The 26,940-nt window shown below is 44.5% G+C and overlaps 2 protein-coding genes across 2 annotated transcripts in view; one reads left to right on the top strand and one right to left on the bottom strand.

The window, feature by feature from the left end:
• The first annotated feature begins 2,009 nt into the window (after nt 1-2,009).
• The window catches only part of TDRD9 (tudor domain containing 9), a 117,786-nt gene continuing 92,855 nt past the window's right edge, over nt 2,010-26,940 (top strand). The window contains exons 1-2 of the mRNA XM_007455589.1: nt 2,010-2,215; nt 18,587-18,693. Coding sequence (XP_007455651.1) covers nt 2,010-2,215; nt 18,587-18,693 — 313 coding nt within the window. The remainder of the gene's footprint in view (nt 2,216-18,586; nt 18,694-26,940) is intronic.
• RD3L (RD3 like) lies at nt 11,413-12,376 on the bottom strand. Its single transcript, XM_007455588.1, has 2 exons — nt 12,078-12,376; nt 11,413-11,710 (listed from the first exon to the last, which is right to left on the bottom strand). The coding sequence occupies exons 1-2, from the start codon at nt 12,374-12,376 to the stop codon at nt 11,413-11,415; spliced, it is 597 nt and encodes a 198-aa protein (XP_007455650.1).

Here is a 26,940-nt window from a genome sequence, read left to right as displayed (position 1 = left end):
GAATGCCAGATGAGCTGGGCCAGACGACTAAAGAGCACCAAGAACTACTCATGAGATGAAGGGGCTCAAAGCCATTTACTCTGTCGCGACACCGAATGTTAACCAGTGTTTCGTCTGGAAAGTGGCAGTTAAATGACAACAAATTTCAAAACTGAAGAAGCATCAAGGCGGTGTCCTTCAACTGCAGTTAAAAACTCAGACCTCAGGAGGACCGAAGGAGGTAGTAGGCCAAAAGGATCAAAGAACAGAAAAAGCCCTTCAGAAAACATCTGCGTGAAAGGCACTTTCTTCAGAAAAAGAGCAACTTCCACTTAGAAACACACTCACTGTAACATCAACAAAGGAGGGTAGTGTGGGAACGGTAACGTACTAGGAAACACAAATGGGATTTGCAGAGTTGTTTGAAGTGGTCTGGGCGTATCTTGTGAAATTCAGAACATGTGCTAGCCTTCACGAAATGGAGGAAGTTGCAGTATTCTCCAACCAATGCTGAATGACATACTGAGAGCCTAAATGACTTTATGATCACATTTTCTTACTTATTGAAAAATATGTTCTTTTTTCCTTGCCAAAAAATGTGCGTGTGAGGGGGACTTCTGAAGACTGCACTCTTTGGAACAGTCAAGATACGAGGCCCAGAGCTCGTAATACATTAGTGGTGTGGCCAAGATAGGGCCTGGGACTTCTAGCTCAGTACCATGCTGGGTTTGTTTTTTGTAAGAAACCAATAGCTCAACCCGGCCTAGTCTGACTTCTCTCTGCACTGTTCTCAGGCTGACCTCCTATTTGCCACTCTTTGGGCATTTTCCAGTGTTTAACTGATTGGCCCTCACACTGTTGACCAGTGCCATGCTCTGGATGCCTCCCACCTATTTCTTCACAGGGCTCTTTCCTGCGAGCCCACACTGGGCACTGACGGTGTGAAGGTGGGCAGCCAGTAACGTCGCTCTTCTGATTCTCCCTGTTGCCTTTCTTCCTTTGTATATCTTTACTGGATTTTTCCTCTCTGACCTTTCTTTCAGGCTGCTTCCTAGTTTCTGTCTACCTTCACTCGCTCTGGCCTGGACCATTTCAGCTGCTCCCAGGGTTTTAACCACCATCCATTTGCTGATGACCTCCAAATGTGAACCCCTCACCACCTGTTTCTGTCTAGCTGTGGGAAGGACACCACCCCTGAGACGTGGACTTAGGAAGGAAGGAAGGAAGGAAGATGAACTCAGTTTAGTCAAGATCTCGCCCCACTGAACTTCCAGATCCTCAATTCAGCCAGCAGGGCCACCTGCCTTCAGGCCTTCATCAGCGGACTACCTCCCCCTCCAAGTCCTCTTTCTCCGGGCTTGTTCCTGGTTCTTCTGCAGGTTGCCACTTAGGTGTCATTTTCTCCAAAAAGCCTTCCCCGACTTCCTTGCTCCCTTCCCCATATTAGGTGCAAGGTGTCCCAGGTTAGCAGGCTCTGGTTTGCCTTCCATCTTCTCCATGCTGAGGTCCATTACCACGACGCTGCTCTGGGCCAGGCGCACAGCAAGTGCTCAATAAACGTCTGTCCCGTGTTGGCCCAGAGCGCCCTCCAGGCCTCAGATGGAGTAGCCCTCAAAGCGGGAGATTGGAGAGAGACTGGAGGCCTCGTTCTTGCACATCCCGGGTTCGCTGATGCTGGGCCCCGCCCCCAGACGGCCGAGGGGCCCTGAGGGGCTCTTTTTGCCAACTTCGGTACCTGGTGGCCGACCCCCAGCGGCCGGACTTCGGCGTCGCTGACGGGCAAGCGCTCCCAGCAGGCCTCACGCGGCTCAGCGGGGGCGGGCGGAGCGGGCGGCACAAGGTCAGGGGGTCACGTGGGTCGCGTGGCGCGCGTGGCGCACTCTGATTGGAGGGCTTGTGGCGGGGCGGAGCCGCGGGCCTGCCGGCGCTGCGTCGTGCGGGCGCTGCGTCGTGCTGCGACGTGTTCCGGCCCTCCCTGTTCCGGCCGCTCTGACCCGCGGTTGAAGAGGCACGGACGACGGCCTGTGAGCATGCTGCGCAAGCTCACCGTCGACCAGATCAATGACTGGTTCACCATCGGCAAGATGGTGACCAATGTGGAGCTGCTGGGCTCGCTGCCCGCCCTCCCGGCCGAGGCGTCCCGGGACGAGGCGCAGCGCTGGGACCTGGGCCATGAGGCCCTGGCTCCGGCCCAGGCCCAGGCCCAGGCCCAGGCCAGGCCGGTGCCGCCCGGGAGGTAGGAGGCTGCGGGGGAGAGACGGGGGCGGGCTCAGATGCGGGCCTGGGCAACGAGGACCTCGGCCGCCCCGACCCCGCATGACCATGTCGCTGGCCTCGGCCGCTCTGGTGAGATGTCTGGCCGTCCCAGAGTGAGCTGGCCACCAAGTAAGCCCAACCCCGTGGCCTGGGCCAGGTTAACTACCAGAAGTGGAGTCGCTCCAGAGTTTGGTTCAGTTTAAAAACTTTATTGGTAGTCTTTATTTACTTTTTAGAGCAATTTAAGTTTATGGAGAAACTGAACAGAAAGTAGAGCCTCATGTACCTCCTGCTCCCCGAACAGTTTCCCTCATTGTCGGCATCTAGCTTTACTGTGGTATGTTTATTATTATTAACTAAATCCGTCGATAAGACGAGGGTTCATTCTTGGTGGTGTACAGTCTGTGGGTTTGGACAAAGTATAACGATATGTATCCACCATTAGCATCATACAGAGTACTTTCACTGTCCTCAAAATTCTCTGTGTTCTGCCTCGTCATCCTGCTCTCCCCCGCCTCCCCCAGCCACCTTTTTATTGTCTGTGTAGCTTCGCAGTTTTCAGAATGTCTTATAGTTGGAAAGCGTCCGGTATGTAGCCTTTTCAGTTTGGCTTCTTTCACTTAGGAATATGCAGTTAAGGTTCCTCCATGTCTTTTTAGGGCTTGGTAGCTCATTTCTTTTTAGTGCTGAATAATATTCCATTGTCTGGATGCACCACGGCCTGATCACCACTGAAGAACATCTTGGTGGTTTCCAAGTTTTGGCAGTTATGAATAAAGCTGCTGTAAACATTCTTGTGCAGGTTTTTGTGGGCTCAGAAGTTTCGGCGCGTTTGGTAAATACCAAGGAGCACTAATGCTGGATCTTTGTTCAGTTTTATTAGTGCTTCTCCCATTATTCCTTGACTTGGGTGCTGTCAGTTAATCTGTTCACATGATTTTAGTGGAAATAAGGCAAGAGGATGCCTACATTTCTAGGAGACCTAGACCTGGTGAGTAGAAACACCTGCTCCCTCTTTTTTTTTCTTTGGCGGTACGCGGGCCTTTCACTGGTTGCGGAGCACAGGCTCCGGACGCGCAGGCTCAGCGGCCATGGCTCACGGGCCCAGCCGCTCCGCGGCATGTGGGATCCTCCCGGACCGGGGAACGAACCCGCGTCCCCTGCATCGGCAGGCGGACTCCCAACCACTGCGCCACCAGGGCAGCCCCCCTGCTCCCTCTTTGAAGAAGGTCAGTGTGGAAGTACCCCCTGCTTGGGGTATCTGCATCCCTGCCTGGCCTCTTCCCCCCAAGTTCAACACCCTTTACAGTTGAGAGGGTGGTTTTGATTTTAATTTTTTTAAAGTTACCATTGTGCATTGCCCCCAGCCTTCCCCCCCATTTGATCTAGTGGATGGACTCAAGAGTCTGAGTCAAGGTCTCATGGGTTGTTTCGAGCCTTTGTAAAGTCGAGTGCAACTTGGGATCGTTGGTAAATTTGTTTCTTGGAGGCAGCGAGGGGACAGAGAGACTCTTGTACAGCTTTAGAGTGTCTGTTTTGTTTATGTTTTCACACACTTTGTTTCCTTTAATTACTCTGGCGAATGATCCCTTAGATCTGCCCCCTGCTCCCACTCCCCTGCTTGCTCTGTAGACTTAATGGGCAGAACAGTATTGCTTTTAAATAACTCACTGTGGTACTGAAGTAAGCTATTATTGACCTTGTCAGAAACGACAAGCATGGATTTAAATGTCCTTTTAACTTCCTGGACCCTTAATGCTCATCTAATGCCAGAGTCTCTAGCAAATAGTAGGCACTCAGTTAAATATAGCTATATTATTTAATCCTCAAAACAACCCCTTGAGGTTGCTGGCATTACCTTGATTTTATAGATGAGGAGGCACACTTGGGTGGTAAAGTGACTTGCCTGGTTTCCAGGAATAAATGGTCAAGGTAGGTAGAATGACTTCCTCCCCCACCCCCAAAAGATATCCACTGGAACCTGTGAGCATTTTATGTAACAAAAAGGGATTTTGCAGATGTAATTAAGGTTACAGATCCTAAAATAGGGAGATTACCTGGATTATCTAATCAAATGAGCTCTTAAAAGCAGAGACTTTTCTGGGTAGAGTCAGGGATTTGAAACATGAGAGGGACTTGAATGGTCATTGTTAGAGGGGCCACACGGAAAGCTTGAGAAGGAATGTGGGAATGCTAAGAGCAAAGACTGGATCCTGGCTGACAGCCAGCAAGGAAATGGGGACCTCAGTTCTATAACTTCAAGGAACTGAATTTGGCCAACGACCTGAATGAGCCTCCAGCTTAGGGAATGCAGCCCTGCCAACACCGTGATTTTGGCCTTGTGGGACCCCAGACAGAGGACCCACTTGGGTCCACCTGGACTTGTGATTTACAGAAACTGAGAGATAATAAATTTGTGTTGTTTTAATCTGCTGAACTTGTGGTGACTTGTGGCAGCAGCAGTAAACTAATACAGTGGTAGAGCTGGGATTCAGACTTAGATGAGCTGACCATGAAGCTGTTGCAGCTACAGTGCCTGGCACACAACGGCTGCTCAGAGGCTTGTTGAATGATGTCTTCCCAGTGAAGGAGAGTTTTTTAAAAAAAATAAATTTATTTATTTTGTTTATTTATTTTTGGCTGCGTTGGGTCTTCATTGCTACATGTGGGCTGCTCTAGTTGCGGCAAGTGGGGGCTACTCTTCATTGCGGTGTGCAGGCTTCTCATCGCGGTGGCTTCTCTTGTTGCGGAGCACGGGCTCTAGGCGTGCGGGCTTCAGTAGTTGTGGCGCGTGGGCTCAGTAGTTGTGGCTCGCGGGGTCTAGAGCGCAGGCTCAGTAGTTGTGGTGCACGGGCTTAGTTGCTCTGCGGCATGTGGGATCTTCCTGGGCCAGGGCTCGAACCTGTGTCCCCTGCATTGGTGGGCGGGTTCTTAACCACTGCGCCACCAGGGAAGCCCCTGAAGGAGAGTGTTGATGTTGGTGAGAAAACATTCGATGTAGGGGAAGGCAGGCTTTATGGGTATAGGGTATCGCGTAGTTAAAAGGTATTTGAGAGGGACAGTCACTCAGGTGGGAAGATTAGCTTGCATTGAGTCCCCGGAGTCCAGTCTGCGGGTGCTGTTAAATCAGCTTAATGAGTCATATGAGTTGTGACCAAGAAAGAGCAATAGAAAATACCAGACTGTATCATGGTAGTTCAAATAAGAATTGCTCTGTGAGATGGACCTGTGTCTGTGTGGTGAGTACAGAGTCACAGTGTGAGTTTCTTTCTGAAAGAAAGCCCTGCTTGAGTTCCTGTGGTGAGAAGTTAGCAAGGACCACGAGTTGGGAAGGGTGGTAAAGTGAGTAGGGGTAGTTGAATGGTTTGCAAATGATATATTCAGTGATACTATGGATTTCCTCCTGTCTTGTTTTCCACATGTTATTGTATTTTTGCTCCTTTGTGCTGATTGTGGGGTATGCTTTCCCTTTTTTCTTTTTCTTTCTTTTCTTTTCTTTTTTTTTTTTTGGCTGTGCTGGGTCTTCGTTGCAGGCTTCTCTCTAGTTGTGGTGCGTGGGTTTAGTTGCCCTGCGGCATGTGGGATCTTAGTTTCCCGACCAGGGATTGAACCCGTGTCCCCTGCATTGGGAGGCGGATTCTTAATCACTGCACCACGAGGGAAGTCCTGGGGTATGCTTTCTTTTATTTTTACATTCCTGTTTCTTCACCTTGGCATATGAAAAAGAGAAACGTAGTGGCTGTGTTAGGCCGTTGTGTTTTCCTCCAGGGTTGTCTGTGCCAGCTTTCCTTTGGAATGCAGGGCATGGTCCTCAGATTGTGGCCGGCAGCCTTGCTGCACTACCATTGCCCTTCTGCCCAGTGTTGCTTTCTTTGTGTGTGGACTTCCCTCTGTCTTCCTAACTCATGCGAACTCCTGGGCTCATGACAGTCTTGCTTAATTCTCGCTTTGACATCTTTGACTCTCCAGTACCTTAAAATGTACTTTGCCACAGAGAAACTCCACTACAGAAAGCTTTCAGATCGTTTTCAAAAGCACCTGGTGATGCTCTTACCCAGTTTCCTTTTTTGTTAATTTCACATTTTCTTCTTGAAATATCTTACTATAAGCTGAATGCCTACTGCGTTGGGCATTGTGTCAGGTGACGCAGGCAGTACAAGCAATCTCACTCCTTCTGACAGACGAGGCAAGTCCCATCTTACAGCTGAGGAAGTCAAGGATCAGGTAAGTTGAGAAACTTATCCCAGCCCATGTATCTGTTATGTTGTACAATGGGTGTATTTGACTCCAAAGCATGTGACTTTTTCCTTTTTGCCTTGTCTTTCAGTATTTAGGCCTTCCCTAGATGGTACTATTTGCTTGTGTTACCCTCCAAGGAGTTCTGTTTTCTGTTCACCCACAAAATTCCATGTTTTTTAAAAACCTTTGTCTGTTTAACAGATTTAGTCTATTAGGTAATTTTCCCATTAATTGAAAAACTATTTGAGTGTCTATTCTGTATCTACCACGTGCAGCTGGAGTAGAGGGACTGAGAGGGAGGGAGGACATGAAGTCAGAGAGGCAGCAGGGTGCCATGTCAAGAGTTCCTTGCTCAGTCTCAGTGAGCAGCCTGCTGCTTCATCTTTGACGTCGGGGAGCCCACTGGAGGGCGCTTGGAGATTTTGGGCATAGCTGCCGCGTGTGGTCTCCACTCTAACAGGGTCACTGCCAGTTGAATGATGAAGGGGGCCCAGGGCAGAAACAGGGAGGTCAAGAATCAACTTTATGTGTAAACTTGGTTGCACCGTGGTGCCCAGATATTTGGTCAAACATTACTCTGGGTCTTTGAAGATATTTTTTGGATAGAATTAACATTTAAATAGGCGGATTTTGAGTAAAGCAGGTTAACCTCCATAATGTGGGTGAGCCTCATGCAATCAGTTTATGGCCTGAATAGAACAAAGACTGATCTCCCCTGAGCAAGAAGGAATTCTGCCAGCAAACTCCCTTTAGACTCAGACTGCAATTGGCCTGGGTCTCCAGCAGATTTGGGACTTGCACCTCTACAATTGTGTAAGCTAATACCTTAGAACTAATCTGTATATATACAGATGTCCTGTTGGTTCTGTTTCTTTGGAGAATCCTCACTAATACATCATCCAAGCAAGAGAGAGGACGATGGTTTAGACCAGGACAGTAGCAGTGGAGGTGGTAAGCGATGGTGGAATTCAGGGTCTATTACTAAGAGGCGGGAACTTTGTAGCTGGATCAGGTATAGAATAGGAATGGGGAAGCAGTCATGGGTGACACCAAGGTTTCCGGCTGAGCATTTGGAAGGTGTTGCCATCCACTGAGAAAGGCCAGACCGCAGGAAGAACTGGTTTTGGGGGAATACGAGGTGTTTGATTTGGAACATGTTAACTCTGAAAATCCTGTTAGATAACAGTAAGTGCATGAATCGAGGAAAGAAGTCTGGTTGTGGAGCTAGATGTTTGGGAGTTTAAGGCTTTGAGGCCAATGAGATGAGACCACCCAGGCTCTGGGTGATGGAGCCTGGTGGGTGAGTGCAGAGAGAGGGGAGGTCTAAGGACCCAAGCCTGGAGCACCTGAACATTTAGAGGTTGGTGAGAAAAAATGTGCAAAGGAGACCGAGAAGGAACCACTAGCAGGGTCCGAGGAAAACCAAGCGAGCAAGCCTGTTTTAAACAACTGCTTGCTTAGTCCCTGTATGTGCATCTCTTCGTACTTTGAAGGAATTATTTATTTATTTATTTTATTTATTTATTTATATTTTTTATTTTTTGGCTGCGTTGGGTCTTCGTTGCTGCACGTGGGCTTCCTCTAGTTGTGGCGAGTGGGGGCTGTCCATTGCGGTGCGCGGGCTTCTCATTGCTTCTTGTTGTGGAGCACAGGCTCTAGGTGTGCAGGCTTCTAGTTGTGGTGCACGGGCTCAGTAGTTGTGGCACATGGGCTTAGGTGCTCCGCAGCATGTGGGATCTTCCTGGACCAGGGCTTGAACCTGTGTCCCCTGCACTGGTGGGCGGATTCTTAACTGCTGTGCCACCAGGGAAGTCCCAAGGAATTATTTTATGTGTTGTTTTCCCCACATAAGAACTTCTTGAGGGTGCAGATTTTCACTGAATCTCCACCTCTTAGCACAGTACCTGGCATATAGTAGGAACTCAGATGTCTGTTTGGATGAATGAACTGCCTTCGTAGGTCCCAATTATTGATTGCTTACAATGTGCTGGGTCCTTATTCTAGAAATGATGAGAGTTGCTTCCTCATTTGCTCCTACCTTGAATGAATCCTGAAAACTTGAGTTATTCCTCTGACCAGAGCTGATTTCCCTAAGGTAGGGGTGTGCGTGCATGAGTGTGTGTGTGTGTGTGTGTGTGTGTGTGTGTGTGTATGTATACAATCAGTCCAATAAAAATCAGCATATCCTGGCAACTGTACCGTAAAGTATTTCTAGAATAAGAGTGTCTTACTGTATATACGATCACCATCCTGGTCTAAGTAAACCACCATCATCTCTTTCCTGGATTATTACAAAAGCCTTCTATTTTTGGTCTCCTGGCTTCCTATCTTTGCCCCCAATAATGTATTCTAGCACCTAGAAGAATACCTGGCGTGAGGTAGATGCCCAGTTGATATTAGTTGAATGAAGGAATCCTTGTTTTTCTTTGCGGTACGCGGGCCTCTCACTGCTGCGGCCTCTCCCATTACGGAGCACAGGCTCCAGACGCGCAGGCTCCGTGGCATGTGGGATCCTCCCGGACCGGGGCATGAACCTGCATCACCCGCATCGGCAGGCAGACTGTCAACCACTGCGCCACCAGGGAAGCCCTGAGTGAAGGAATCCTTGAGTAAACATTCACACGTAAGGTTTGAGGAGCACATGTGCGACTTTCTGTGGGGTAGATGGCTGTTAGAACAAGATGTAGACTCTGATCGTGGCTTACCGAGTGTTCCTCCATCTGGCACCTGACTCACCTCCTACTGTCTTTCACTGCATTCTGGACACATTGGAATTTTTCTGTGTCCTTAAGACATCACACTCCTTTCCACACTGGGGCTTCCACACCTGTCTGTCCTCTGCCTGGAGTGCCTTCCCTCTTCCATTCCTGCCCTGTTTCTTCCCATGACAGGCTCCTTTCATCATTTGGGGCTCTGCTCCTTCAAGAAGTCTCCTGTGACCTCCATAGCTACAGAAGTCCTCCCCCACCTTCTTTGGCAGTCTCTCTAGTCTTTGTCAACTTTTTCTCCTCCTCTAAAGCACTTATCACTTGCCCCAAGTCTTGTTTGTTTGTGATGTGTTTTTGGGTCCTCCACCATTGTGAGGGGGCCAGAATGATTCTGAGATTTCTGGCTTGTAGAATTGGATGGATAGGTAGGGTTGTCGTTTCCTGAGAAATGACTGGAAAACACTAGTTGAGGTGTTAGAAGAGTTATGCTTTTAGTTTGTGTAAAGTGTGTTGCTTTGATTCCTCTATTCCTTTCTTGAATTTTATTTATCCTTTTAGGAAACAAACCTCTATGATTTGGTTTTGAGCATGTTGATTTAAGTTGCCTGTAGGTCTCCAAGAGGAGGTGTCAAGTAGGCAATTGCCTGTATGCATTTGGAGCTCAGACGTAAGTTGGGGCTGGAGGTGGTGTAGGGGCTTGCCAGGCTGATGTGAATCCTAGCCCTGCCATTGAGTATCTCTTGTGGTATTGGGCAAAGGCATCGAACAGGTGTGAGGCTGTTTGCTCATCTGTCAGATGGGAATAACATCACCTACTTTCAAGTTTAGGGTTAAATGAGCTGTACATACATACAGTGCTTAGCACAGTGCCTGGCATGTAGCAGAATGACTTTCATGTTATTAAATGGATTCCGCTGGTTAATAATGCCACCTTTTCAGAGCTTACTATATGTCAGGTTATCAGAATCCTTTTACGTGGGTTAGTGTATTTATTCCTTGCTAGTCCCTACTTAAAACTTTTAGCTACTGTGCCAGTACTTTATCTTTGTAAAACATACCTGAAGCTTTCCTAATAGTCCTCTCCCCCATCTGCACCCCCTTTATTTTATTTTATTTTATTTTTTCTTCTTCGGTGTGTGGGCCTCTCCCTGTTGTGGCCTCTCCCATTGCGGAGCACAGGCCCCGGACATGCAGGCTCAGCGGCCATGGCTCACGGGCCCAGCCGCTCCGTGGCATGTGGGATCTTCCCGGACCGGGGCATGAACCCGTGTCCCCTGCATCGGCATGGGACTCTCAACCACTGCACCACCAGGGAAGCCCCTTTTTTTTCTTTTTAATGGAAAAAAACTCACTCGAATAAATCTTCCAAATATAAAGTTATGGACATTAGTTTCCTTGGATTTACTTTTAAGAATGGTATAGATTCTAGCACTTAATCATAGAAATAAATCTGACTAATGAATAGTTCCCTACTTTAATGAAATTCTGAGAGGTTGAATTTTATATGTTAAATATTTTGCTATTTTAAATGAACATAATATTGGTTTAAATTATAGATTGGCATTGACTGTTTTTCTTTGAGTAGCTGTTACTAATGTTGTTAAACTAGTCCATTTCTTTTTTGCTCATGTAATATAGAGCTGTTTTTTAATACTTTCCCTTAATGCTGGTTGAAATTAAAAACGAATCTCAGTGTTGGGATGAAGTGTTGCTTTGTTTTCAAACTGCACATTATTTTTTCCCTCACTGCCGTCTTCCCCCTCCCCCACAGAGAATGACTGATTCAGTGTTATATTGTAAAGATAAGATTCACATCAATCATTTATTTTATTCTGTACATAGTTCTTTTTAGAATAAAAGCAAGGTTAATGTCAAAGTTAATTTATCGAATTTCATACTTGGTGCTTTCATACAAATTTCATATTTCACATTTCAAAATAAAATGCCTTAGTTCCTGTTGGGATGTGTTTGAGGTATAAGAAAATACTTCAAACATATTTTGAAAATATTTAGGAAACATTTTAGTTAAAAGCATACTGTTCAATGAAAACATTGCATTTTTAGAGTGGTTAAAAAAGGAACACTATTTAAAACATAGGCTACATCGACAGGAATTTTAACTTATGATCTTGTAACAAAGAGTAGCATTAAGTCACATCACTTTCTCTTTTCCTTAATATTAAGGGTTCTGATACTAAGACTGTCAAAAACTCCTCTGTTTACAAGTAATTTAACTTGATGGGTAATAATATGGTAGGTTCCATATCCTATGTGAGAATGTTGGGAACCTGTTCTTTGTGTTTTTGTCTACATAACTTGAAATAGTGGGTATTTCATCCTTGTCTGGACTGTTGGAGCTTTCTCCTGGGATCACGGAGCGAACAGGACAGGCTGCTCTCTGTGACTCTTCCAGGCCCTCTTGCTGACTGCCTTTGTCAGTACTACTTAAGAAGTCCTTCAGAACTTGCTTGAAGATGTAGACAATTTCCCATGGCAGTACATCATTTTCTGCCAGAACTTCTCGAAATCTAGAGGCAAAGCAGTTATCAGTATTCAATTCAGAAAATCTCTTTTGTTGTATCCCTTTGTCTCCAAAATTCAGCTTAGATAATGTAACCATATAGTAGTTACCCACCTTTTGAGTAAACTGCACATTGCTTTAAAATTATACTCGTAGTAAAGAAATTTCAAAAGAGACTTTAAAACATTTCCTAGCCAGTGAGATATCAACAGTGTTTTTTTTTTTGTCCAGCCCATCCTTAGGGATTTTGGTTGCTGGGTAGTTGATACACATGATTAAAAAATTTATATGATATAGTACGATTTCCAGTCTAAAGGTATGAGGAGCGTAGACTTGCCAGCAAATATCACAGGAAGAGAACGTAGTGTTTTTACCTGCTGAGAACAGCTCCAGTTTGACAAGCTTGAACCTGTGAGCAAAGAACTTCAAGTTGTCTTTGTTCAGTAGCTGGGATGGTTGCCTGGGGATCCTGATCGTCTCTCAGCCAATTGTAATCCACACCTGTTTTTTTCACTTTTTGCTCATTTTCGATCTCTTGTATTAATCTCTCTCGTTCCTTTAGATGCCATTTTAATTCCCGAAGCAGAGTCTTTGTCACTACTTCTGAGTCAGGGTAGCGTGTGGATTTGTAGGAATTGTATTTTGGCCATTTCATCCAGCCAAAAAGTGGCATTTTTAGCCTATGGAAATATTCTCACTTGTTTATTTGCATAAAATATTATGGTTCTGATGAGCAAATATTTGTTTCTTTACAGTAACTTTGCCAGAAAAGTGCATGAATTTTTCACTGGTTAGATATACAGGTCAAAATAAGATTAGAATGGATTAAAGTCTTAATTTCTAACTAGGTCAGTGCCAAAAACCAGGCTTTGAAAATACTTTTATGTAGCTAAGGAGAAATGAAATGCAGTCAGATAATCTACAGACTGAACAATTTTCTGAAAATACCACTAACACTTGCTATTAAAAGTTCTTAGGAGGCTTTAAAATATTAACGTACAGGAAAGTGCTATCTGCAAACATACTTTTGACTTATGTTTTGTACAGAAAAGGTTTAAAGATTACCTGTGAAGTTGATGGATCCGACGTGGTGATGTTGCCAAAGAGTTTACTTGAATTGGTGATGAAGCTGTGCTTCACTCAGGCATAGCTCCTCCTCCTGGATGTGCCCCCTGTTCAGAGAATGATTCTCCTCCTTTACCCACTGGAACTGTATTTGAAATAACTAACCTGTGTTAGGAGTGAGGTTGTGATGTCTTCATTTGGAGAGAATGCTCATTAATTCACCTTGTACGTAAGCTAGAAGAAATGACAAAAATAACTTACTATTTAATCTTTACAAATTATATAATGGTTTGCCTTTTGAATGTAGCTCAGTGTATTTGAAAAAGATGCCGGCAGCTACAGATTCTGGCCCTAAATGCATTTAGACATATCTTTGATAAAGAAATGAAGAAAGGTCGTCTGAGCACCACAGATGCGCTGCCAGCTAAAGTGAAGACTGTCGCATGATGTGATGCTTTGCTGTGCATAGCTGCAGGTCACAGTTTAGTGCTGTATTTTTATGCCTGTAGAGCTCTAAAAATAACCATGTTGCTTTTATTCTTCAGCTTAACTTTCAGGCGGTTTAGAAGCCAGGTCACTGTCCCCTCTAATGAAAGCAGGAAAAATAGATCAGACTTGACTATTTTGCACAATATACATTCTGAGAAACCTCGTTACAACTGAGCAAAGTAGGCAAAGAATGCTGGTATCAGTCGTGTGAAATATTTAGTACATGTTATATTCTGTACACATTTTGTTTTTTCTTTCTAAATAGTATTTTAATTTGTATATTTAAACAAGTTGTAATGCTCGACATTATATATACGTAAGTAGATAACTTTAAAATAGACTTTATAATCTCTAAAAACGGTGATAAGGCAATAATAGATTGTCAGAAAAAAATAGAGACATGAGAACATATCAAGTTCCCATCAAAATCTTATAGTTCATTATAGAAAATCATTTTCGTGTTTTCTTTTGGAGCTGAAAGTGAAACTTATAGTTTGGGCGAGTACTGATGTGTAATTGGTCTTTGTTGTGCTAATTTTGTATTCCAGAGAGGTTTGTGTCTTTGGTTTAAGCATGGACAGGTTCGTTACTCTCTAGTTCTCTGTTAAATGACTTTGTAGTGGCTTTTCCTTTTATAATATTTATTTCTTCTGTTGCTTTTTCCTTCAAATGAACTGTGAAGAATAGACCTCGTTTACATCAGACCTGCATGTCATGCATGATAAAGACTGATGTGTGTGGTCATCCTCCAGCTCCTGTTACTTATATGTTAGAAAAACGCAGATGTCAGGATTCATTATCTGTAACTAGAAGGTTTTCATATTACATTGTGTATAGTACTGTGAAAGGGAAGGGAGTAAAGTTTATCATGACAGAACTGTCCTACCTGATTTTCTACTATAGTTATGATGAGTCAGGCTGCTTCTCCCTTTGAATAGCCTCGTTGTCATTGCTTTAATTTTTAAATTTTTTGCCTCTGAAATGGTAACAAAAATATCAAAAATGTATTGGATGTGGAGCATAAACCAACTTTCTGTTCCAGGCCCTCTTTAGTCTTGCCTGTCCCTTCTTCTCCGGCTTGCTTTCTTGCTCTACCTGAGTCTGTCTGTTGACAAGTCAGCCAAGCCTGACGGCCCCACACAGGCCGTGCTCCCTCCAGCACTTCAGCTTTGGTCACGCTGACTCTCTCTTCTGAGATGCTCGTTTTTCTTTTCCACGTACCTATACTGTAATTCTCTTATTTATTTATTTTTGCCTGTGTTGGGTCTTCGTTGCTGTGCGAGAGATTTCTCTAGTCGCGGCGAGCGGGGGCTACTCTTCATTGCGGTGCACGGGCTTCTCATTGCGGTGGCTTCTCTTGTTGTGGAGCGTGGGCTCTAGGCTTGCGGGCTTCAGTAGTTGCGGCACGCAGGCTCTAGTGCGCGTGGGCTTCAGCAGTTGTGGCTTGCGGGCTCCATAGTTGTGGTGCGTGGGCTCAGTAGTTGTGGTGGGCAGGCTCAGTAGTTGTGGTGCATGGGCTTAGTAGTTGTGGCTCGCGAGCTCTAGGGCGCAGGCTCAGTAGTTGTGGCGCATGAGCTCAGTAGTTGTGGCACACGGGCTCAGTAGTTGTGGCGCACGGGCTTAGTTGCTCCGCCGCATGTGAGATCTTCCCAGACCAAGGATCAAACCCATGTCCCCTGCACTGGCAGGCGGATTTTTAACTACTGTGCCACCAGGGAAGTCTTTTTTTCAGGGCTCAGTTTCGATACCAACTAATTTTTTCTTCTGTCTGAGGGAAAAGCATTTTTCCCTTGGCCCCCACGCCCTGTTCCTTTGAACTCCGGTTTTATTTCTCTTTACTGTTAAACTAATAGTCCTTTACGACTAGGTTCTGTCTGTCCTTCACTTATTTGCAGCTCTCATTAGCTCAGCAGATAGTTTTGACTGTGCCATGTCCTAGATGCAGGTTAGGGACTGGGGATGCAGCGGTGGACCAGACAGACCTATTCTCTGCCCTCACGGAGCCCGTCTTCTAGCGGAAAGATGAACCCGAGGACCCAAATCACCCAGTGCAGTGGTCATGATACACTAGAGGTCTCCCCAGTTCACTGTGGAGGTCAGGGAAGGCCTTTCTGGGTAGGAGTTGTCCTTTGAGCAGAGGTTTAAAGACCAACGAGGAAGCCACACAAAGCGCTGCTTCATGCGGCCAGCTCCCTCCTCAGCTTGACCTATTAGCACCTAGCCGGCTATTGAGATTCAAGTCTGACCTTCACAGAACTTTTCTTACACCTTGGCTCACATTCAGTGCATTTTCCTTTGATCTTCCTTGGGTAAGCCAATTTTCCTAGTACTTAGTGTGTGCTATTTGTATTATTATACATTTTATTTTTTCTGTCCTATCTCCGGAGATTGTTAGATTGAAATAGAGCCCAAATGGCATTCTCTGATTACAGTAGTTCCCCTACTACCATGTAGACAGAGAACAGAAATATTTGTAGATCAAGGTAAGGAAGTACCTTTGCATTAATCCTTCCTGTTTGTTGGGAGTATAACCAGATTAATGTTGGATTTTATTCGTCACACATTTTAGTAAGTTGAGTAAATGAATTATTTCTAATGAATTGCAACCTCATTAGGCTATTTTGTGTGGAAGACATAAAGCTTAAACTATCAAGCAGTTAGGTTAATTTCTCTTTGGTCTTTGTCATGGTTTTCTAGACTTTATCTTCTTAGCTGAGCAGCAAAAAATTTTATGACTTGAAGTGAGATAGGATCATATCATTCATTGTGTGTGTGTGTGTGTGTGTGTGTGTGTGGTGTGTGGTGTGTGTAGAAGTTTAAGATGTGTAAGGAAGTACTTAAGTCTAAAAAGATAAAATTTTGGAATCTCGAAGGGCAGGCTAAGGAGCCAGGTTGTTTATATACAACTTGTATATATTTATGGTCAGGGGGCCTTATACAGTTCTCAGCAGCATTTGATTGCAATTAAAGGAAGATTTTTCATTGTGAGGGGACTAATATCTTTCTGTTTTTAATTCCTTTGCTACTGAATTCAAAGTTCTGAATTATTGGTTCGTTCTTTTTGGCTATTAAAGATGCAGTTAATATTTGAGAAACTGCGATGTTAAATTCCTTTTCCCAATATTATTCCCTCTTTAAAATACTCTAATTAAAACACACTAAGATGTACTTTTTCACGTTAAAAATCCTATTTTATTGGGTTGTCCACATCTTACTGACTTTTAAGAGAATTCTTAGCGTGCGTCTGTGTTCTGTGCCACAAACGTTCACTCGAGAGAGACCGCTGTTCTTGCTCTTTAACCTTTATAGACATTGTTCATAAGCTTTATATTATAGTTTAGTTCCGTTTGTTGATATTTTCCTTTTTTGACTTTTCCTTTTTTGTGTTCTTGTTTAAGGCCTTCTTCAAAGTTACAACATACAGAAGAAGATCAGCTTTTTAGGCTTAAAAAAATAAGTACCCCTGGGTGTTGAGTTGGTTTGAAATTGATTTGAGATTGGTTTGAGGTGTAGGGGTCCCCAAATTGGGATAATCATTATTCAAAGTAAGTAGTCATTGTTCCACCCAGGAGATTTTCCTGATTCCTCATATGCCCAGTAACTGTGTGGCGTATCCTGGGTATTTTGAATATTATATTATATTATGGGACTCTGGGTCTTGCTTAAATCCTGTGGGGAATGCAGCTGACCAGCTGTGTTCAGGCTGCAAGTTCCAGCCAGCTTCCTATGGGCAGTGGATTCAATCAAGGTCCCTCTGGTTTTCAGAGCCTTTGCAGGGCTGTCTGGATCTGTCTTGCACTGTGCCATCTAGTGGCCGTCCTGTAGCTCAGTTCTCAAAGTCTGTGATGGGCTGTTTGGGGTCAGGGCACGCCTGCCAGCCCAGGGGTGCGCCCAACAGTTCCTAAAGGTTCTCAGGTGTCTGCAGTCTCCCTGGTGCTTTCCCAGCCCAGGGCCTCCCTTTTCTGGTCCTCTGGCCAGAAGACAGGGGCTTTGTTGCCCTGCTCTGCCAGGCACTTCCTGCAGTGATGTCTGCCTCCCAGGCCAAGCAGTGGGAGGGCAGAGAAAGAAAAAAGGCAGTGAGAGTTTGCCCCACCCTCTTGTAGAGGGAGTTTCCCTCCCTCGGAGTCTGATGCTCCCACCGCATCTGGCTTGTGAGAGAATGGAGAAAAGAAAAATGTAAGGTGTGCACTGCCCCCGTTTTGAGTATTTGGAGTCCCCTTTCCTGCTGGACCATATGGTAGCTCTATTTTTAGTTTTTTAAAGAACCTCCATACTGTTCTCCATAGTGGCTGCGTTTTGGAAAACAGCCACTTTACGTTCCCACCAACAGTGTAGGAAGGTTCTGTTTTCTCCACACCCTCTCCAGCATTTTATTATTTGTAGATTTTTTGATGATGGCCATTCTGACTAGTGTGAGGTGATACCTCATTGTACTTTTGATTTGCATTTCTCTAATAATTAGCAATGTAGAGCATCTTTTCATGTGCCTTTTGGCCACCTGGATGTCTTCTGCGGAGAAATGTCTACTCAGGTCTTCTGCCCATTTTTTGATTGGGTGGTTTTTTTTGATACTGAGCTGTGTGAGCCATTTGTGTAGTTTGGAAATTAAGCCCTTGTCTGTCGCATCATTTGCAAATATTTTCTCCCATTCTGTAGGTTGTCTTTTTTTTTTTTTTATGGTTTCCTTTGCTGTGCAAAAGGTTGTAAGTTTGATTAGGTCCCTTTGTTTATTTTTGCTTTTATTTCTATTGCCTTGGGAGACTGACCTAAGAAAACACATTGCTACGATTTATGTCAGAGGATGTTTTGCTTCTGTGCTGTCCTGAACCTGTAGCATCTTGACTGCCCTTAGTTCAAAATAATCCTCATGCAAAAGTGACACATTCTGGGGAGGCTCATTCTGAACCCCTACAGCTCCCATACGTGTCTTTGCATGTGCTTCCTTGTCTACAGGTGCTGCGAATACTGCCCTTGGGGAAAATACCGAGGAAAGAAGTGTCAGCTGGCAGGAGATGTGTTCTGAGGTTAATAGGACTGGTCATACTGCTCTGCAGAGTAACCACTTGTACCCATCTGCCTCCCTCTCCTCGTTACCTAAGCATAGTTGTACTTGCCAATTCAAAGGGTGGAAAAGTTTTCTCATTGTTTTAATTTGCATCTATTTGGTGACTGACTGTGAATTTGAGTGTATTTGCATTTGTTTATTGACGATTTGCAGGGTTTTTTTTATAGGACTTAATGTAAAAGTCACTATTCAAGAATTCTCCTAGCATGTGGGAATTTCTTGGCTTTCTGTAAACAGTGTACTAACTTTTAATATTCTTTGCAGGCCACTGAGCCAAAAGAGCTCAGAGACGGAGTATATTAACAAGTACAGAAAACTTGAAGCACAAGAGTTTGATATGTATGGCAGTGATCATTCAACCAGTGGGCCAGGTAAATGAGTATCTTTAAATATCACAAAATATGATATGTGAGTTGTTCACGTGTTAAAACATTAACTTCTTTTTTTGTGTGTGTACACATTTAGTTTTACTGTAACAAAGCAACTTGTACACTTTTAACGTTTAAAACTGAGCATCATCTTTCCTTTCCAGTGAAACAAAAAGAAAAATTTAAAAATAAACAGGAACAAAATTACAATAGAGAATGTCAATTGCAAATAAGATCCTACAGGTTCTGCTGATTCTCCCATCGAGTGGCAGGGCTCAAGTCATCATTAGGAGAGAATTTTATTTTAAAAGTGTCATCTTAAACTGCAAGGATGTCCGTTAAACATCACAATTAAACATGCCAAAGGAGAAGCCATGTTGTCAAAATGCCCACTTAACCCACCCAAACATCTCAGACCCACCACCCTTTGCTGACCTTCTATAACCCCATTTTTTAACGTTTTTTTTTCTTTTTTTAAACAAGAGAAAGTAGACAGATACATGTTGGTAAATGCTAACTGTCCATATTCACATAGAGACACAGTGTAATCTCTGAGCCCAGTATACAGAGAAAGGAGGAAAAAAGCTAGAATTCTATGCACTACTACACAGGGGCCTAGCACCCTTCAGCTTCCAGCAGAGCTAAGGGAGCAGAAGGTTTTTCTTTTTTCCCACAGAGAATGGTGGTGTTGATTCCATAAAGTTTTTGTTGAGACAGGAAGGGATAAAAATGAACTTGGAACAGAAAGGGGTAGAGATTCTTTTCCCACTGAATTCTGCTCAAGGTATTTCCCCCCAAAATAAGTTGTGAGCCGTGGTACAAAGGAGAAAAGAGACCTCAGAAACAGGGCGCCTGAGCACAAGAGGAGAAGAGAAAAAGAAAAAAAAGACTGCAGCTTGCCCCCAGGGACTGCAGAAAATTTAAACAGAAAGGTTGGGATCCATCAGCGTCCCGTTAGTCATCGGCTCCTTCATCCTCCTCTCCCCCCCATCGTCGTCTGCATCTTCACCTCCATCCCCACCCCCTTCTTCAGTATCTTCCAATCCTCCGTCCTCTGCATCATCATCACCATCTTCTTCTCCTTCCCCTTCCTCATCGTCCACGTCCGGGACCAAGTCGTACTGTAACGGATTTGGCCCAGTATCATCTTTGATGACCTCTCCTAACGCATCTGCACCTGCGTCAGAATGATCAGGAAAGCAGCTGAAGCAGCTTTCTGGGTCCTCACGCTGTCTCTTCCCGCTGGCTTTATTCTGCGTTTGACTTGAACGTTTTGTCAAATCCTTTCCGGATTTCCATTTGATTTCAGTGGACTTTGAAGATGGCTCACCACTCTCATTCAGATGAAATTCTTTGGAGAGAACTTTATTTTCAAAGTAAGGGTTTTCATCAAAATAAGAATCTATTCTGTAACCTGATTTAATATCTTCAAATTCTGTCACTTCGACTCTTGTCAAATAACGCAGCGCCTCTTCGTCCTCCTCCCCAAGCAGTGCAGACACTTGTGGATGGTTAACAAATGTTGTTACCCAAAAATTTGGGATTTTGGCGATCAATTCCGACCTCTTCTGAAAAAACGGTTGGCGGAGTTTGTTATATTTCTGTTCTACTTTCAAAATCTCCTCACTGGCTTGTTCAATAAGTCTGTCTATTTCATTTTGTACTTCATCAATATGTTCAATTGCTTCTTGCTGTTCTTTTTGGAGGGGAGGCGGCGGCGGGCGGGCAGGCTGCTCTGCTCCCTCACTCACGCTCTACGCTCCAGCTCGATCGCCCCAAGCCCCCCCCCTTTTTTTTTTTTTTTTTTGCGGTACATGGGCCTCTCACTGTTGTGGCCTCTCCCGTTGCGGAGCACAGGCTCCAGACACGCAGGCTCAGTGGCCATGGCTCACGGGCCCAGCCGCTCCGCGGCATGTGGGATCTTCCCAGACCGGGGCACGAACCCGTGTCCCCTGCATCGGCAGGCGGACTCCCAACCACTGCGCCACCAGGGAAGCCCAAAATTGTTATTATAATTTTAATAATAACAATATAATAATATATTACTATAAAATTATTTTATTGTTATTAAAATTATTATAGTTTTAAAAATAATAATCATATTAAAACAGAAATTTAAATAGTACATAAATGTATACAGTAAAAGGTAAAGGTCCTTCTTAACCTCTCCTCCTCCCAAGGAGGAGATACAAGGATACAACTGTTCAGAGTTTAGGTTAAGCTAGTTACTTGCTGTGAGCATGCACTTTCTTTTAGTGAGCTGATTGTCTTATTAGCATTAGACCGTATTCATATGACAGAAGTAAGTTTTTGATTTTTTTGCTTTATAAAAGGTTATCCATCACAAACTTCCTACCAATTCAGTCAGGAAGTTCTGCCTCCTTTCTTTCTACTCTGTGCTCGGACTTAGGGACGGAAGTTGGGGTTAGAGTAATATTTTCCAGCCTTTTTGAAAATTATGAAATATAGTCCATACATAAAAGTATACTAATCCTTATTCTTCTTGATCTTTATTTGGGTTTCTTGACAATATAAAATATTGGTATCTTTCATCAATTCTAGAAAATTCTGAGCCATTATCTATGCTCCACTCTCTCATGCAGTTTTGTGTTTTTCATTTTTTTGGTCACTCTAGTATATGCAGATTAATTTCTCATTGTTCATCTTTCTCCTAAGGCAGAAGCAGCTTTGAGTTCTTTGTCTTCCTCTCTGTGTCCTTGTCTTATTATAGACTTTGGCCTGGTGTTTCCTCTCTCTCTTGCCAAGCTTTCGGTTTTTTAAACATGATGTTTGTATATTTCGTCCAGCATCTTTAGTTGTCCTCAGGAGGAATATTTGTGTGAACAACCCAGTACATTATTACCAGAAGTGATAGTTCAAAGTGATAGTGTGTCCTTTGATTCAGTATTTACTTATTCTAAGAAAAGTACAACGTAGTACGTGTAAGAACATTTATTGCATTGTTGCTTATTTATGGGAAGCCTTAGAAGTCTCTTAAATGTCAGTGAACAGAGGCCTGGTGATTTTTATCTGTGTAGGGGAGTGTGTGGACTTTGATAGAAGCCTGAAATAGCTATGTGTTATTGTGGAAAGACGTCTGTCATTTAATATTTCCTTTTGGGGAAGTGTGTTAGTTTTCAGAAGACTCTTGATGATGTGATCCTTCTTGTTGCACTCACATATACAAACCCTGAGCACACCACTGTGGGTCCTGGAGCGTGCCACAGGGATTGCCGCTGTGTGGAGGTGGCTAGATGACAAATGAGTGCCTGCAAGTGCAAGTGTCTTCTCTTGTAACTTTTGATTTGGATTCATATTTGAAACTGCTATTTGCTTTCTCTGTCCATGGCATCTTAATATATTTGGAGCTTTTCACTAGGCAGTCATATAGCTTTGACTGCACTTGGAGGATTCTCTTAACGACCAATGTTTATCAAGGTGTGTGCCAGGGACGGTGTGAAGCAATGAGAATATAAGTTAAAAAGACCTGGTCCCTCCTCTTACAGAGATTATCATTTAATCATGTAGTTACACAAATACATGCTTTTGGAGGTAAATCCTCTGAAAGATAAACTCTCTGGGGACTTAGGACAAGGGTTTCTGCCTTTAGCTGGGGTATCAGGAAAGTAGCAACTGAGCTTGGAGCTGAAGGATGAATAGAAGTTATAGAAGATACCTAGACAGTTTGGGGACCAGGGGGGTGTGCAGAGGGCCTGTAATAGGAGAAAGCCTGGGGTGTGGGTGGGCAGGGTCAGTTGGAGACTGAATAATAGCCCTCCACAGAGATCCTCACCCTCCTCTTCAGAACATGTGGTGACTGTGCTACATCACACGGTAAAAGGAACTTTACGGATTACGTTGATGAGCTTGAGGTGGAGGGACTGGGGGTGGGTCTGGTGTAATCGCAGGGCTCTAAGCAGAGTCAGTCGTAGGTATGAGGACAGAAGCCGGAGTGATACAAGGAGGGGGCGGTGAGTCAGGGAGTGCAGGTGGCTTCTTGAAGCTGAAGAGGTGGGGAATGGGTTCTTCCCCACAGAGCCTCCAGAGGGAACCAGCCGTGCAGACCTCTGGATCTTAGCCCAGACTGCTTTTGGACCTCTGACGTTCAGAGCTGTAAATGTGTGTTGTTTAAAGCTACTAAGGTTGGGATCACGTGTCACAGGAGCAGTAGAAAACGAATGCGGTTGTGTTGGATGAGGCTGGATGAGATATAGGCATAACTGGTGACAGGGCCTGGGGCCATGACTAACAATTTTAGGTTTTAAGAATTTTAGGTTTTGTTTGTTTGTTTGTTTGTTTTGCAGTACGTGGGCCTCTCACTGTTGTGGCCTCTCCCACTGCAGAGCACAGGCTCCGGACGCGGCTCAGCGGCCATGGCTCACGGGCCCAGCCGCTCCGCGGCATGTGGGATCCTCCTGGACCGGGGCATGAACCTGTGTCCCCTGCATCGGCAGGCGGACTCTCAAGCACTGTGCCACCAGGGAAGCCCAAGAACTTTAGTTTTAATACTCAGAGCAAGGGGAAGCTGTTGAAGGTTCTAGGTTTACCTTGGCATGAGTGTGTGTGAGTGGGGGAATGTCGAGGGATGAGATCAGTGTTTTGAGAAGACCACTCTGGTCATATTGGAGAGACTGGACTGGTGGGGACCAGCATGGACATGAGGAGAAGTCCAGGTGAGACTGGATGGTGACTGATGACTGGGGTGATGGCATGGAGAGGGGAGCCGGTCGTGGGATGGCCGGACAGGACCAGGTGATGCATGGACGGGGATGCGAGGGAGGAGAGGGGCCGCAGGAGGCAGGAGGTGCTGCTCCGTGCTTTGAAGTGCGGCAGTGCCCGTGGGGGGAGTTGAGGTTCGTGTGTGTGTGTGTGTGTGTGTGTGTGTGTGTGTACACAGCCATTTCTATCCGTATTCTGTCTGTTTACATTAAAACTGTGAGATCGCACTGGTACCTCTAATTCCAGTCCATCCCCAAGGTTTCAACGTGAAAATTTTGTTATATCCAGTTTAAAATACTTTGATTCAAAATACCTTTGCTGGGACTTCCCTGGTGGTGCAGTGGTTAAGAATCCACCTGCCAGCAGGGGACATGGATTAGAGCCCTGGTCTGGGAAGATCCCACATGCCTTGTAGCAACTAAGCCCGTGAGCCGCAACTACTGAGCCTGCGCTCTGGAGCCCGCGAGTCACAACTACTGAAGCCCGTGCGCCTAGAGCCCGTGCTCCGCAACAGGAGAAGCCACTGCAATGAGAAGCCCATGTACTGCAACAAAGACCCAACACAGCCAAATAAAAAAAATAATAAAAATAAATTAAAAAATAATAATAATTTAAAAAATACCTTTGTTTTTGGCATGATACAGGTGTTATTTCATCTATATAACTTTTTTTTTTTTTTTTTTTAATAATACACAATGTATTTATTTATTTATTTATGGCTGTGTTGGGTCTTCATTTCTGTGCATGGGCTTTCTCTAGTTGTGGCAAGTGGGGGTCACTCTTCATCGCGGTGCGCAGGCCTCTCACTATCGCGGCCTCTGTTGTTGCGGAGCACAGGCTCCAGACGCGCAGGCTCAGTAATTGTGGCTCACGGGCCCAGTTGCTCCATGGCATGTGGGATTTTCCCAGACCAGGGCTCGAACCTGTGTTGTCTGCATTGGCAGGCAGATTCTCAACCACTGCGCCACCAGGGAAGCCCCATCTATATAACTTTTATCTTTATTATTATTATTTTTTAAATATATATAACTTTTAAAAAATTATTTCTGAGTAGAAATCCAAGAATGCACATTCAGTGAATTTCTGTGAATTACATTAGAATCATTGTATATAGTTTAAAGTAAATCATTTTTTAAAAATTGAGATTTAATAGCATTTCTGAACAGCTTGACCTTGGTTCCAGGCTGTGGACTCCTGCAGGGTTCCTGTTGTTTTCATATAGCAGTTTTGAATTTGTCCTGGCATGGTGTCTTTAGTTGTGATTAGAGGCCACAGTGCTACCTCCCTTTTAATTTGGTGATATTTTTGGTGGTTGTTTCCATCCCTTTGATAGCTTTTCTTTTGAGTTTAAGAGAATGGCCTGTCTGGAGTTTTTAATAACTGAAAAGGGAAATACTCAAATTAAGTTTAATTTTGTGTTTGGAATACCAGCCCATACTTGGAAAAAGTGATATGTAATTATTTTGAAGACTTAATTTTATGCTTAAATCAGCAATGTAGTAATTAAACTTATTTTCTAAAGCGTACAGTGTCTAGATTTTATGATAAATGTTATTATGTTCTCCAGTTAAAATCCATTATATACTGTTTGGAACCCTGACTGCTGAATTTTTTTGGTTAGATTTTGTATTTGAGAAACTAGCAATTTTCACGGTTTCCAGTTTTTTTCCAGTTCATGTGAGATATTTTAATGTTAATAACCTCGGATAAAGAGATAACAGGAAAATAAAATTTGAGGTTGAGGTATTTCTCATATCACTTTTGGATTACACTTTGTTGTATGTGGTTTGTTGATTTGCGTTAAGTTACCCATTTTCTTTGAGAACTTACCTGTAATATTTTCCTGGCCCCCTCCTTTGATTTGGTTGCTGCTGCACAGGTGAAAGAGCTGCACAGCCGTGAACACGTCTTTTGCTTCTGGTCTTCCCTCTGGCGGAGGATGTGGAGGCTGGACTTGATTTGCGCTCAGTCGGCTGCAGCCAGTGACCTAAAAATGTCAGCCTGTGTTTCCTGTTAAACAGAGAGAGGGCTGTGGTTTAGACAATACAGTTAGGACTTCTGCAATTTTTTTTTTGTAGCATTTCTGTCTTTAAGCAGCAACCTTCAAAATGCATGTAATCAAGGAATGTAAGTCACATCAGTGTTGTCAAAGTGATGGCTCGTTTAGCAGCACCGTGAGCCATGGCTGCAGGTTCTGAGCAAAAAATACAGCTGCTGCCTTTCTGTCTTTTCTAAAGAGTCTGTGTCACCTCTCTTCCCCATGCAGGCCTTGTCCCTCTCACCCTGTGTCCCACTCCCTGTCACTGCATCTCCCAGCAGTGTTGCAGCTCAGGAGCTCCTCCCTCTGTCTCTCCTCGTTCGTTGGGCCGCGTGGAGTCTCATCCCTTCCCTTTGTGTTAAAAAGGCCTATTACTGATTGATAAGCCTACCAACACCAAGAATGGGAAGGTCTCTATTTTTTCCCTATTTATGCATATATCATCTCAGTTCTTGCATTTGTAGACTGGCCTGAGTACCCAACCATCATTTAGAATTCTACATAATTTAATAAAATCTTGGAACCGTTTGTAAGTTAGGAACTGTTCACACATTGAGTTTTGCTACATGTTTTGAAGGTAGTGTGGTTAAATTAAAGGGCTTTTTAGCAGAGAGTGCTTCTGGAAGGGGTGAGATTGAGCACAAGTATACCAGTGGGAACACAGGACAGCGTCAGTGATTGTGTTTCTTAAAAGCTAAGCGGAGCAACGGAAGGAGAGTGAGATGTGAGAGTGGACAGAAGTGCACACTTTGTGGAGTTTGGCGGTCAGTAGTGAGGTGACTAGAAGGTTAGAAAGCTGTTGAGGGCAGGACTTAGAGAACTTTCCCCCGAAGTCAGTGCCGCGATGCCCTAGAAGGAACTCTGTTTCCACAAAGAAGCTGTTTTTGCTTTGAGAGAGAACAGAACTGGCTCCTCTGTTCTTAAAATTCAGAGCAAGTACTGCACATCTTGATTCAACTGTAGGAAAATAGCCATATTTTAATGATATAGTTAGACCGATTTTGAAACTGAGAGTATGTATAGGGGAAAATGTAGGAGAGCAAAAGCAAAGCATGGACACGTGTGTCAAGTGGGAAGGGTGATGGCAGAGCAGAGGGAGAGGCTGGGGCAGAGAAGCGAAGGGCTGGGAGGAACAGGGAGGGGGGCGTTGAGGGGAGACCTGGGGAGGGAGCCAGCTCAGTGCTGAGTTTGGGGGGGACAGGGAAGCTTTCAAAGTTTATTTACTTTGGAAGTAAAACTTACTTCCCAATAGAAGTCTGTAGCCTGTGAATTTTGATGATTTATCAAGAATTTGTGGGCTTCCCTGGTGGCGCAGTGGTTGAGAGTCCACCTGCCGATGCAGGGGACACGGGTTCGTGCCCTGGTCTGGGAAGATCCCACATTGCCGCGGAGCAGCTGGGCCCGTGAGCCATGGCCGCTGAGCCTGCACGTCCGGAGCCTGTGCTCCGCAACGGGAGAGGCCACAACAGTGAGAGGCCTGCGTACCACCAAAA

This window comes from Lipotes vexillifer, unplaced genomic scaffold (assembly GCF_000442215.2).
Source record: "Lipotes vexillifer unplaced genomic scaffold, Lipotes_vexillifer_v1.1 scaffold584, whole genome shotgun sequence".
In the NCBI taxonomy this organism is placed as follows: domain Eukaryota; kingdom Metazoa; phylum Chordata; class Mammalia; order Artiodactyla; family Lipotidae; genus Lipotes; species Lipotes vexillifer.
Note: the sequence above shows the minus strand (reverse complement) of the source record. Positions and strands in the feature narration are given on the sequence as shown.